This window comes from Gadus morhua, chromosome 12 (genome assembly GCF_902167405.1).
Source record: "Gadus morhua chromosome 12, gadMor3.0, whole genome shotgun sequence".
Taxonomy (NCBI): domain Eukaryota; kingdom Metazoa; phylum Chordata; class Actinopteri; order Gadiformes; family Gadidae; genus Gadus; species Gadus morhua.
The window spans coordinates 1184552-1196723 of NC_044059.1; the positions used below are offsets into that span (position 1 = coordinate 1184552).

Genomic DNA, 12172 nt, shown 5'->3' on the forward strand with positions numbered 1-12172 from the left:
CATGTGCCCTTTTTAACTACACCAAGTTTATGAATGATTACGTTAAGTTTACCCCAACTTTTGTCTCCTTTTTTTTTTTGCAATTTGGGTAATTTGCTCATGTTTTGTTAATCTTACTTTAGCAGTTAGAACTTTCGTCCCCAACGTTCACTGAGTTGGTCCCGCTCAAATCAAACATTTTGTCTAGGAACTGTGATAATTTTTCGTCTCAGGCCACGCCTATAACGACGTCACGCTAATTGCCCTAGTTGAAAAACAATGGATGTCATCCTGTCCATATATTTATCCTGAATAACTTTAGTATTGGAATCAAGCTCATAGGATTCTTGATGTGGATGTAAGCATTTAAGTGTTTTTGCGTTCTTAAGTGACACCTTTTTCTTTAAGTAAATGGCTCCTGGGGGATTATTTTTTTATTGTACAGACTTCCCTGTACAATCATACAATACAAAGTCAGATTGAAGACATTGGTCGATACCTGATATGTGGTTAAGGACTTTTGTCTCAGTCAAAAAACATAGGATCTATTAGGTAATTTGGTGTTTTTAACAAAATTCAAAATGGTGAAAAATCTATCCAGGAGGAAGTCATAGGTTCTTTAGGCAGGTTTGTTGACCATGAAGATATGCATATTTTGGGCAAAGTTTCATAACTGTATGTCAAAGGGGCCAGGGGATATCCCTGTTTTTGGACGATTGCAATAACGCCACCTGTGGCCCAATCTGTGTAATTTTACTTCTGTTATTATTTAGTGAGCCTCTACAGCTGTAGAAAGTTTAATGAAAAGCGTGCGATCGGTTTAGGCTGTGTAATTTGGCGGAATAATAAAAACACTAACAATTACAATAGGTTGCCTTCGCACTTGATGCTTGCCCCCTAATAACAGTTTGAGGAACAATGTTTAAAGTGTTATTCTTGTGATGTTTGTTGTTCAAGTCTATTCCAGAACACAGGATCCCTGCAGCTCAGAATATTTAATAATTCATGATTCAACATCCGCAACCCTCATATTAAATGCTCAATACTATTTTGTTTGCAAATCTGAGAATTGATCGATTCCGACAAAGTGCCTATGCAAAACACAAAATAGCCTAAGAATATATATGCATATATTAACCTTACATCCTTCTTTTTGTTACATCCCAACATTTACACTTAACTTGAGAACTTTGTATCAGATTTCTGCATGAGCCAACCGACCGGAGGAGATCCATCGTTGACAACCAACTCCCCGAGGTATACAACAAAGGAAGCAGTTGGGATTTTCTTTAATTCGGTAAACACCAGAGTTTGGGAGGTCTTCCCACGCCAACATGAACTTCTGTAGTTCTGATGTCGGGGTGGCCTTCTGCTGTTGCTAATAAATACAATCAGTGCCATGATGTGAATGTCACATCTGGGTATTTGATTATTTGCGATTATATAGAATATATTCAAGGTGGCATTTAGCTAGACTAGCCTTGCATGAAAACTGGTATGAATAAAATGGAAACAAGTTGGAGAACCCAACTAAGGAATCTCAATGTGACTCCACCGGGTCCACAAATGATTGTATTCCCCTCACCTTGATGGTGTCATAGGTGTTGGTGATCAGAGTGATGAAGAGGCTGAGGATAATGTAGATAAATAGGCAGACAAAGGTGTAGAGGTAGACCCTGCTGAAGGCCCACACCAGCTGGCTCTTCTGCTACATGTTCTTAAAGGTGGGGAACATGTCGTCCCCATTGATCAGGGAGAACAGACACTCCGATACGGTTTTCAGGGTCCGGAACTAATTGATCAATCAAGGAACAAATTATGAAGCAGAATGTCAACTTCTGACTTCTGTGTTCATCCAGTCTGCAGAGTCAAAATTACAACAATTGTTTTTTCAGTTAATCTGTAGATCCAAGCATATAAATAGTAAAGGCCTCAATCCGTAACTGGGTGATATGAAGGCAGAATATATACAATTAGGAAAGACCTCACCTAATTGACCAATGACTCTAATCATAAGCCCAACCATCGGAAATATGACCTGTTCCAATCCCACACCCTTAACATAACATTTAAAATTAAACAGCTTAATACCCTTTTCACAGAAGTATCATCGCAGGAGATCATAACAGAGCTGTAACTCATAATTCCAGAAGTCTTTAGAAGCCATGCATATTATTTTAAGTTTAGATTTCATGATCATGACAAAAAGTTGTTTTGTGATAATGAGATTAACAATAATTGTTAAAGTAAGGATCAGTGCGGATTGTAAGGATTGTGATGGCTAGTCGAATGGGTCAGAGCATCTCCAAAACGGCAGGTCTTGTGGGGTGTATCTGGTATGCAGCAGTTAATGCATACCAGAAGTGATCCACGGAAGGACAACCCAGGGATACGGGTGAACCGGTGACCGGGGTCATTGGCGCCGAGGGCTCATAGATGCATGTGGGGAGCGAGGGCTAGCCCGTCTGCTCGAATCCCACCGAAGAGCAACCGTAGCACAAATTGCTGACTATGATTCAAAGGTGTCAGTACAAACAGTGCAGCACAGCTAGTGCTTTTGGGGCAGTGTAGCTGCTGATCAGTCAGAGGGACGTTGCTGATGCCCTGGTCAAAAACGCATAAAAAGGGTCACATGAGCGTCAACTGGAGCATGGACCAATGGAAGAAGATGGGGGGCCTGGTCTGATGAATCATGATTTAATTTCCATCATGTAAATGGCCGGATACTCTTGCCTTTTTTAGCTGGGGAAGAGATCACAAAAAACATTGACCTTGACCTTGCACTATGGGAAGAAGGTAAGCCGTGGAGGCAGTGTGATGCTCTAGGCATTGTTCTTATGCGAAACCTTGGTTCTTGTCGTTCTTGTGGATGTTACTTTAACACGTACCACCTACCTAAACATTGTTGCAGACCAAGTAAACCCCTTCAGTTTCAACTTTCAATAGGATTAATTGCCCTGTCGCACTGTAAACATTGTTCAGGAATTGTTTGAGGAAAATGACAAAGAGTTCAAGGTATTGACTGGGCCTCCACATTCCCCAGATCTAAATCCGATCAATCATCTATGGAATGTGCTGGAACAACTGACCCATGGAGGCCCCACCTCACAACTAACAGGACTCAAAGGATCTGTTGCTAACGTCTTGATGCCAGATACCACAGGACACCTTCAGAGGTCTTGTGGAGTCCCTGCCTCGACGGGTCAGAGCTGAGCTTGGCAGCACGAGGGGGACCTACACAATATTGGTTTGATGTTGAGGCTGTTCAATGTTAATGTCAGGTTGGCTATTTTAGCTGAATTTGTCTTAACTTAACTCAAAATTAGGGTGATGGATGATAGTTAGATGTCTCCCCTCCGCTTCTTTGGTTGCTTGCAGTGGCACTCAACTAAATGACGTCCCCTGTCTTTATTGCAGATTTTTTCACTAATTATTTATCTCGTGATCAAGAACTTGTTTTCTCTCCTGATCCAAGATAGATAAGTTGTGATCTCAAGAGAACTGAACCCAAATTAATAATAGTGCATGGCTTCTGTGGAATTCCGTACAAAACATTTGCTCTTTTTAAGTACCACAGGTTATAGACTTAACTAGTGGAGATACGTCTACTACCCGTGCCCTGGTACCCATGTTTGGGACAAAATGTTCAAGGTCTCCTTCCTGGTTGTCCAGACACATTCAAGACAGCTTTGTTGATGTCGTTAATAGGCTTTTTCAAATTATATGAAATTCAATTATATTTTAAAATACTGTCAGGGACGCTCAATCAAATATTCCTCAAGACATTAGCTTTTCACGTTTCTCAAACAAGTTGGAAAACTGCGTGCCTTCTCGTGATAGGGTCCGAGGACAATCCATCCGCAGAAGCAGTAGCTCAGGTTTATTATCCCAGCGCAGCAGATGCAGCGAATAACGTTCGGGAAAGCTGCCCTCATAGTCAGGATGAGTGTCTGGAAATACGTTCAAAAGCTGTGTTTGATTATTAATTTCATTTGCGCCCAGTAGGAGCTTGCCGATTACCTGTGAAGGACAGAAAAAACCCTTGTTGTTCACCGGAATGGGTAGGAAACTTAAGCTTTCCATAGATACCATTAAACAGAAAGAAACCTTGTTGTTTAACGGATTGGGGAGGAAACAAGCTTTCCATCAAGCTTTTGTAAATATTGGTTGTCCATAACCTACAATTATATGCACATATGAAACGACAGACTCTTAAACACTTCATATTCAATACTCATGGTCATCTAAAACAGTGCTGTTTGATGGAGGAATTCTTGACCCTTACAGTTTTTCCTCAATCGTTTAAACACGTTTTCTGCAACTATAGCTACATTTTTCATAACCTTTAAACACAAACCTGAGAAGAGTTAATAATTTTGTCAAAACTCCGCAAATTCTTCTCAATACAGATTTTTTCCACCAAACAGTAAACAAGTCTATCAAATTAATATCTCTTAGAGAGCATCAATTAAACACTGGTGTGATCAAATTAAAACACTTCCATCAAAATACTATTTGCATATGTTTTGGCTTCATCAGGCCACGTTACATATTTCAATGTATAAAATTGTTTAGGCAAGGCAAGGCAAGGCAACTTTATTTATATAGCACTTTTCATACACAAGGCAGACTCAAAGTGCTTCACATATAAACATTGTTATAAAATAAAATAATAGATAAGTAAAAGAAAACATATGCAAAGAGATGAGTAAAATAGAAAGTTAAAAAGGCTTTTTAGTAAGTAAAATTGAAAGTGCAATGTATTTAAGAAAGTGAGAAAATTAAATTGAAAGTTATTTAAGATCAGATCAACAGACTCTCTGGAACCCAAGTCGGGACCACAACCCGACCTTAAGGACAATCTATTACAATATTCTAGGACTCTAGCCCAGAACCAAAGGCAAACAACAAACAACAAACAAATATTCAGTGATTATTCTAGGACTCTAGCCCAGAACCAAAGGCAAACAACAAACAACAAACAAATTCAAACACAACTTCATTACTCAGCAAATGTCATGTATTTTTCTGGTAAAAATAGAAAATAAAGGGAAAGTTAAAAAGGCATTTTAGTAAAATAAAAATAGACATAGCTTTCTTTTTTAAAGTTGCAATAAGGTGATACATATAGTATATAGACTGTTGCCATATTGTAATGCAATACTGTGAACATGGACCATCATATAAATATTGCATTTACACAATTGTATCAGAATAGGATACACCGCATATTGTCTAATGGGCTAAACTCACAATCCCAGTTTCCCAGAGTCATATTGTACCCCTATAGTTGATAGTGCAACATTGTTCTGAGAATAAACCAATGTTATCTATTTTGGCAAAACTCACAGTACAGTAATTGCACTGATAAGTAAAATGAAAAACACTACAGTAAGAAAATGTTTAGACTGTCATTCGGGGGATGTAATGATGAAATCAGTCCACAAGTAAAAAAAGCTAACAAAGCAAATATTTAATTGATACTGTGATACGGTAACATTTTCAGCTAAACTGACTGCATAAAAAGCTTTCCATTGGCCAACAAAAAAATGAATAAGAATATAAATGAGGTGAAACAGATCTGCATGTAAATCAGTCTGTATTCCACCTCCGATCCTGTTCAGTCCAGAGGACCATATCCACATCACAATAGAGCTCACCTGAGGCCTCTTTTATGCTCTGACACAAGGTTGAAGTGTTGTGCCAGTTGAGTTTGAACAGGTAAGAGGTGAGTTAGACTTATTGGTAATTTGTTGTTGCGTTTTGAAGGCCAGTGTTTCCAGGTGAAACACAGATGATGAGATTTGTGCAATTCTTTGTGTTTATACAATCGAGAAAAACTGTAAGGCCTCAAACATATGATTATATAGTCTTTTGCTTGATACACATTACCTAAACATTGTCACCACATAGGGCATGTAAATATTGATTATAGATTCACTTGACGGGCAGGAAAAAAAATAAGGATAACTTGCATTGTATTTCTTGAAGTAGCCCATGTAGCGGATGACTCTGATCCAGACAAACATGGTGCCCAGGCCCAGGAAAATGCTGCACACGTCATAGCTGGTGAGGACCATGGGGGAGAAGAGCAAGTTTCTTGTACAACTATTGAAAGGTCATGGATAAAGTTAGCATAATATTCACATATTATGCTAACTTGATCCATGACCTTTCAATAGTTGACTCAATTTGTATGGATGTCTAGAGATCACCTGTGTTCAAAAGTTGTATATATTGGATTGAGTGTTTGAATGGATTCATGCTCTTCTAGAAACCATCCATTACCTTGGCCTGTATTGCTATTTTGAGAATAGAGCCGATGATGGTCAACGTGTCGCTAGTTATGATCAAGATGTACCAGCTGTTGACAAAATCAAACCCGTCTGAACAGGGTACATTTTCACCACTGCGGTCCTTGCAGAAGACAGTTTACTGTGTACAATGTACTGTATCTCCACTTTTGTGAGTTCAAAAAACAAACCATCTTCAAAAAATCTTGGGCCAGGGAATTTGAGTGGAAGACCTTAATGGATGAAACAAAAAATCATTAAACTTACAAACTGCAGCTGGATACCATTTAGCACTGAGCGTGTGCAGAGAGCCAGGGAGGTAATGCACGTCATAATGATGAGGATTTCAAACAGCATTGGGAAATAAGGATTTCTAGCACCTAGAGCAGGGATTCCCAAAGTGTGGTACTCTCAACCCCAGGGGTACTCGAGCTGCCACCAGGGGGTCCGCGAGATGAAAAATGTAATGGCGGTCTGGTGTAATATTACACAATTACCGTGTTGTTTTTTTAAGTGGGATTTTTCGATACAATAAAAAAACATGAACAGTAAACATTTCCTTTGTAATCCCTTTTATTTTAAATCAAAAAACTATATTTTAAACGTAGAAGAAGACAGCTGATGTCTTCTTCTACGGCTGCGCACTGCTGTCTTCTTCTACGGACTGCCATATGCGCCCCAACTCATATCATTCATACCTATATAAATATGCTTAACTGGCTGAAATCAGGGAAACTGTCAAGTGAGATGTCTTATGATAATGTTGTTAGTCACGAAGGAGGAGAGGGACCAAGAGAGAGTGAGGATTTGGAGGCAACAGAGACGGAGAGAATAGAAAAGAAAATGAGCGGGAGTCAGACGATGCGCCGGAGGAAACCGAAGAGGAGGGAAGGAGATGGCAAAAAAGAAATCATGAGGGTGAAAACCAGACAGGGAAAAAAAGAAGGAAATATGATGACAATTATCTGGGTCTGGGCTTCACTTGGATCGGCGATACAGATTGCCCGAAGCCTCAGTGCGTGGTGTGCAGTGAGGTTCTAGCAAACAGCTGTCTGAAGCCGTCTTCTCTCCGTCGTCTCCTGCGCACGAAACATGGCAATTTAAGTCAAATGCCCCTTTTGCAATATTTGCGCTATATTTGATTTAACATGAGTCGTTATATGGCGATAAAACAAAGCTTTGTTGCGTTTTATTTTCCTTCTTTTTGAAGTGGGGATTGGGGGTGCGCCAACCTTGGACGTAGAAGGGGTTGCGCAGGAAAAAAAGTTTGGGAACCGCTGACCTAGAGGATAAGGTTGAGGGAGGACATTTAGATTAATCCAAAAAGCATTACATGTTTGCATTCAAATTCACTCATATCATCAACATAATATTGGCATAACCGCTCCAGTGACTTTTCAATCCCGGCATTCATTGATTTCAACGTCGTTGTCTAGTTCTACCTTGATCCTGCCGCTGTGGGCCTGATTGTTGAAGCGGATCTGCGGACCAGGGAGGTTACCAGAAAGCAGACCATTAATAAACGAAATAACGAATCATTCACCTTCAAAGTCAGTAGTTTAACACCAACATCGACATGACCATAGCTAAGCATTCAACTGGAAGAATGTAATGGGTAAATCACAGGTGTCCAAGTTACAGATAGACGTTTGACAGAGCAGTACTTAAAATAAATAAAAGATTAAAAATAAAAAAAATATTTTATGACACACAAACAAGATACAGGCTCAACATCAAATCATTTCATATGCTTAATCAACTAGAAGGCCAAATTTAATCCTGTGGTAGTATGGTGACCAGATTTGTGAAGGTAAAGACATACCATGATATTGAAGTCATAGCTGTCTGGTAACTCCCTGTGTCTCACCGTCTCAAGATTTATAGCCTTGAGGCTGAACGTGATCTTTATGGAAACTAGCCTGGCAGACAAAGAAGATGGAGGAGGTTACACACACACACACACACACACACACACACACACACACAACCTTTTGAAAGGTATTTCGAAACCAGGAAGTGTTTCCCTCAGTGTCAACGGGTACATGGGATAGATCTTGAAGCAAACTGTTGAAAGGCATGTGAATTGAAAAACAAGTGAATTGGCTGTAAATTGACTTGGATTTCATCCGTACAAATATTATATTAATTTCACATACATGTGTCGATCTGAACATCAATTTCAAAGGTATCGTTTCCTGGATAAATGGTACCATTCCTGTAATACTCTTGGGCCTGGCACAGACTCAAGGGGGTTTAAAGGGCTCCGTTTTTGTTGTACGCATCGTTCCCTACTGAGACGTTGCGTAGACGTCCATACTACAAGTGAGAAATCACAGAAATATTGGTATTCATCTTCAAATGCTTAGTTATATAATACAGTAATGCATTATTCCAATGAGATTTCAACCAATTTGCGCATGTCAGCTTGGATTTATGTGTTATGCATATTATGTAATAATCTGTTAACATGTTAGGACCGTCGCAAGTTGGACCTCTGGCGCCCTCCTAGGTCCTTTGCGGAAGAGACATTGTGTGGGGTTTGTTTCGTTTGTGTATGGGTGGGTTAGCGCTGCTGTGTGGGTTGAGTTATTGTTCCCAAAACCGTCACCGAGACGTTTATGTTAATTTGTTATATTGAGTGTGTCCTGTGTGCGGGTTCATTAAAGGCAACTCTCGTAGTCGTGCGGTAAGGGGCGCGAGAGTTGCATAACCGCTAAACCTGGGCCCCCGTCTCGTCGTTCCCGAGCTGCTCGCCACAAACAGAAATATGGGAATAGTGTCATGTCAAATATTGTCAAAATGAGGCCTACATTGATTTGTACTTGGTGGTTTTAAAGTAGGATCTTCATATTAAATGTCCCCCCCCTAGTGGAAATCCAATAAAAACACCTATTAATATCTGATTTATGGGAGGTCCGCCAGCATTACAGATTGTATTTACTTACTTTTTGTCAAAAATAAAAGCCTACATCATGATATATTTTTACAAATTGATACATGAAAGTAGCCATGAAGTCTTGTCTGCCAAAGGTTCCACCTTTCACGAGCATCAAACCACGCGACGAGTACCTGGGACAGGAGCCCTTATCCGGTGATATTTTCCAAATACTCCTGAATAATTAATAATAATAATAATAATAAATTAAATTTATATAGCGCTTAATATGGTAGGCCTACTCTAAGACGCTTAAATGAATAACATCTCCGTTTCCAGAACTTGAATGTTTACCATTTCTCCTAATCCCATTAAAATCTCCTTTATCGACCAAGACAGAGAACAATAAATGTATCGATTAAAACTGTAAATGACATGGAATCAGGCTAAGTTACTAATAAATCCAGACAACTCACCATAACATAATGTGGAGTTAACGTAGCCAGGTAATGCATGAAGAGGTTTAGGTTATCTGTCATCCAAGCCTTCCTTTTTAAGTGCCTACCCTTCTGTAGAACATCGCGTCTTGTTGATCTTGTATTGCCGTATGACTCCTTACTACACGTTGGCCTTACATGTCAAAGCCACCCTTCTGTATAGTTGGCCATGATCACGTGATTATTTAAACAAAACGTCATAGGCGGTCCTAAACGTAATTGAGGAACGCCATTGGCTGTTTATTATGTCAGTCAACGGGCTTAACTCTTGCTGCTAATAGCAACGTAATTGTTGTTTTGTTGACTGTGACCAATGTTTTATTTTCCTTTGACGTATGGATACTTCTTCAGTTTGGAGAAGAAAAAACAAAGCTCTGAGTTGTTTTCCTCGGTTAAAGTAAGTGATAAGAGTGGCAAAATGATTGTAGATTATCTTATTTGTTCACTTTCCCTCAAAAGGTTGTTTGTTTTCGCTTATGCCACCTGCCAGCTTGCCGCTGACAGCGTTTAGTCATACTGTGAAGGTATTATTGTAGCAAAAGTCTTCAGCACTTGTAACTGCAGATGTTGTATGCATACACTAAAGTCACAAATGTGTAACAGTTAATTTGAAGTCGTAAATAATTATTTTGCAAGTGTACTCTAAAGTCACAAATGTGTAACAGTACTGTAATGACCTCGCCGGTGACATAACGATGTCCAGTCATAAGTATTTGAAGGAACTTTTAATGTTACAAATACAAGAACTTTTAAAGTCACTGAAACCCGTAACCAACGGCAAAAATCCACGCAAACAAACACCGGTTACCCGGGCAACCCCCAACCAGGGGCCGGTTGCACCAACTGGGCGTAAGCCTGGTCGTAACTACCCCTGGTCGTAACTTGGCGTTCTAAGTCCAACCTAACCGTTACGCCGTTTGCACCAACTGGGCTTAGCGTTCTTTTCACTAAGACCAGGCGTAAATCCTACGCCTGGTCAGGGGCAGGCGTAGAGTTGAAATTCCAGGCTGTTTCTATAGCAATTACATCCAATCCAATGCAGCTTTACCACCATCCTTGCACCGCTTCGCTAAACTGCATTTCAAAGCACAGCCGGCGATATGATCAGTGTTCACAGATCGACTGCCTGTCGGGAAGATATCGCTGGCCGATTAGTCCGTTCTCAACTTATAATCAGTTGTGAATGTTGTTTTAACTATGTTTATATGTTTTATATAGGCCGACACATTAAACAAATCTCTCCTACAGAACCATTCCCGTCTAAATGCCTGCTCGTCGTAAACCAGACATTACAAATACATATTTTAATTATATTCGTTTGCAGTGTTTTATTGTTATGCATTAACACAATTGATGAATGACAATGAGTGAACGAATGAATTATTAATTTCGGTGTCCAACAGCATGTCAAGAAAAATAGTAAACAGCTGTTGTCACGAGGTATCCTAGCAACGCGGTGATATGCGCATACCATGGAACATTCACATGGCCGCGCATGGCTAAGACCGGGCGCAGTTAAGACCAGGCGTAAGTCCCGTTTGTGCAACCGGCGTTAGTTCCATTCTAACGTCAGGTCGTAACTACCTAAGACCTACTTAGCAGTTACGACCAGGCTTAGTTACGCCCAGTTGGTGCAACCGGCCCCTGGTCCCTTCAACGTGTAAGCCCCCACCCTCCTGTTCTCCCAAGGCCCTCCCCCAGACCTGATGATTCGCCCCCCACACTGATTGACAAGAAGAACATTGCAATGCATGCGCAGAACAACTGGCATAACGGACAACGAAATACAATGCAACACATAACACACAAACTATTTAAATGTCCCAGGGTCGCTACAGTACTTATGAAGTCGTAAATATTTTTTCTACCATTGTAAACACAAAATAGGGTCTACGAGTTCACAAGTATATGTTACAGGGGCACAAATCCTTTCCTGTGCATCACAACTTCAGAGTCATGCGATTGATACTTTTGCTACAATCATTGCAGCGCAGTTGGTGGAAAACACATTCGCACACTCGTGTTTCATAATCTGAGAACATTCCCAAAATGTGTGCATTCGTAAATCCAAATGTGAATTAATGCATCAGAAGTTGTACATCTGTGAACATTTTTTTCACAAATAAAATGACATAGAACGCTATGTTGATTCAGCATTTTAATGAGCGAGCACAAGTCCATCGTTACAACTGCTCGAATCTGCTCCTGCAAGTCTCAGCTGTAGGTTTTTTTGCAGGTGTTTTTGCAACAAGTCTATGTTGTACACAAGCCATGAGCTGTGTTCGAAATCGTTGCCTATTCACTCACTCACCATTCCCTATATAGTGTTCATGATATAGTGCACTAAATAAATAAAAAATAATAATAATTTAAACGATTTATGATAACTTTATGCTCTGTAAGGTGACCTTGGGTGTCTTGAAAGGCGCCCTTTAAATTAAATGTATTATTATTATTACAAACGAGAATTCGGAATTCTGACACTACGCTGAACATTTCTAAACGTCATTTGCGTCAGTAAATGCGCC

At 39.9% G+C, this 12172-nt stretch overlaps 2 protein-coding genes across 6 annotated transcripts in view; one reads left to right on the forward strand and one right to left on the reverse strand.

Moving 5' to 3' along the window:
• Positions 1-1114: 1114 nt before the first annotated feature.
• Positions 1115-9806, reverse strand: LOC115555611 (mucolipin-3). The gene is given in 9 exon segments (XM_075074220.1): positions 1115-1357; positions 1565-1771; positions 3807-3929; positions 5955-6057; positions 6269-6388; positions 6508-6652; positions 7639-7753; positions 8095-8191; positions 9624-9806. Coding segments are annotated over 9 exon segments (1101 nt in total). The 5' UTR covers positions 9632-9806; the 3' UTR covers positions 1115-1174.
• A 114-nt stretch (positions 9807-9920) lies between these two features.
• dnai3 (dynein axonemal intermediate chain 3) overlaps positions 9921-12172 on the forward strand; it is a 129750-nt gene continuing 127498 nt past the window's right edge. For 2 of the 5 annotated variants that reach the window (XR_003978896.1, XR_003978897.1), the window contains exon 1: positions 9921-10041. Coding sequence is in view for 3 of the 5 variants with exons in the window: in XM_030372664.1 (XP_030228524.1) it covers positions 9980-10041 (62 nt within the window). In the remaining 2 variants the exon portion in view is untranslated. The remainder of the gene's footprint in view (positions 10042-12172) is intronic. The other 3 variants (XM_030372662.1, XM_030372663.1, XM_030372664.1) reach the window with 2 other exon arrangements.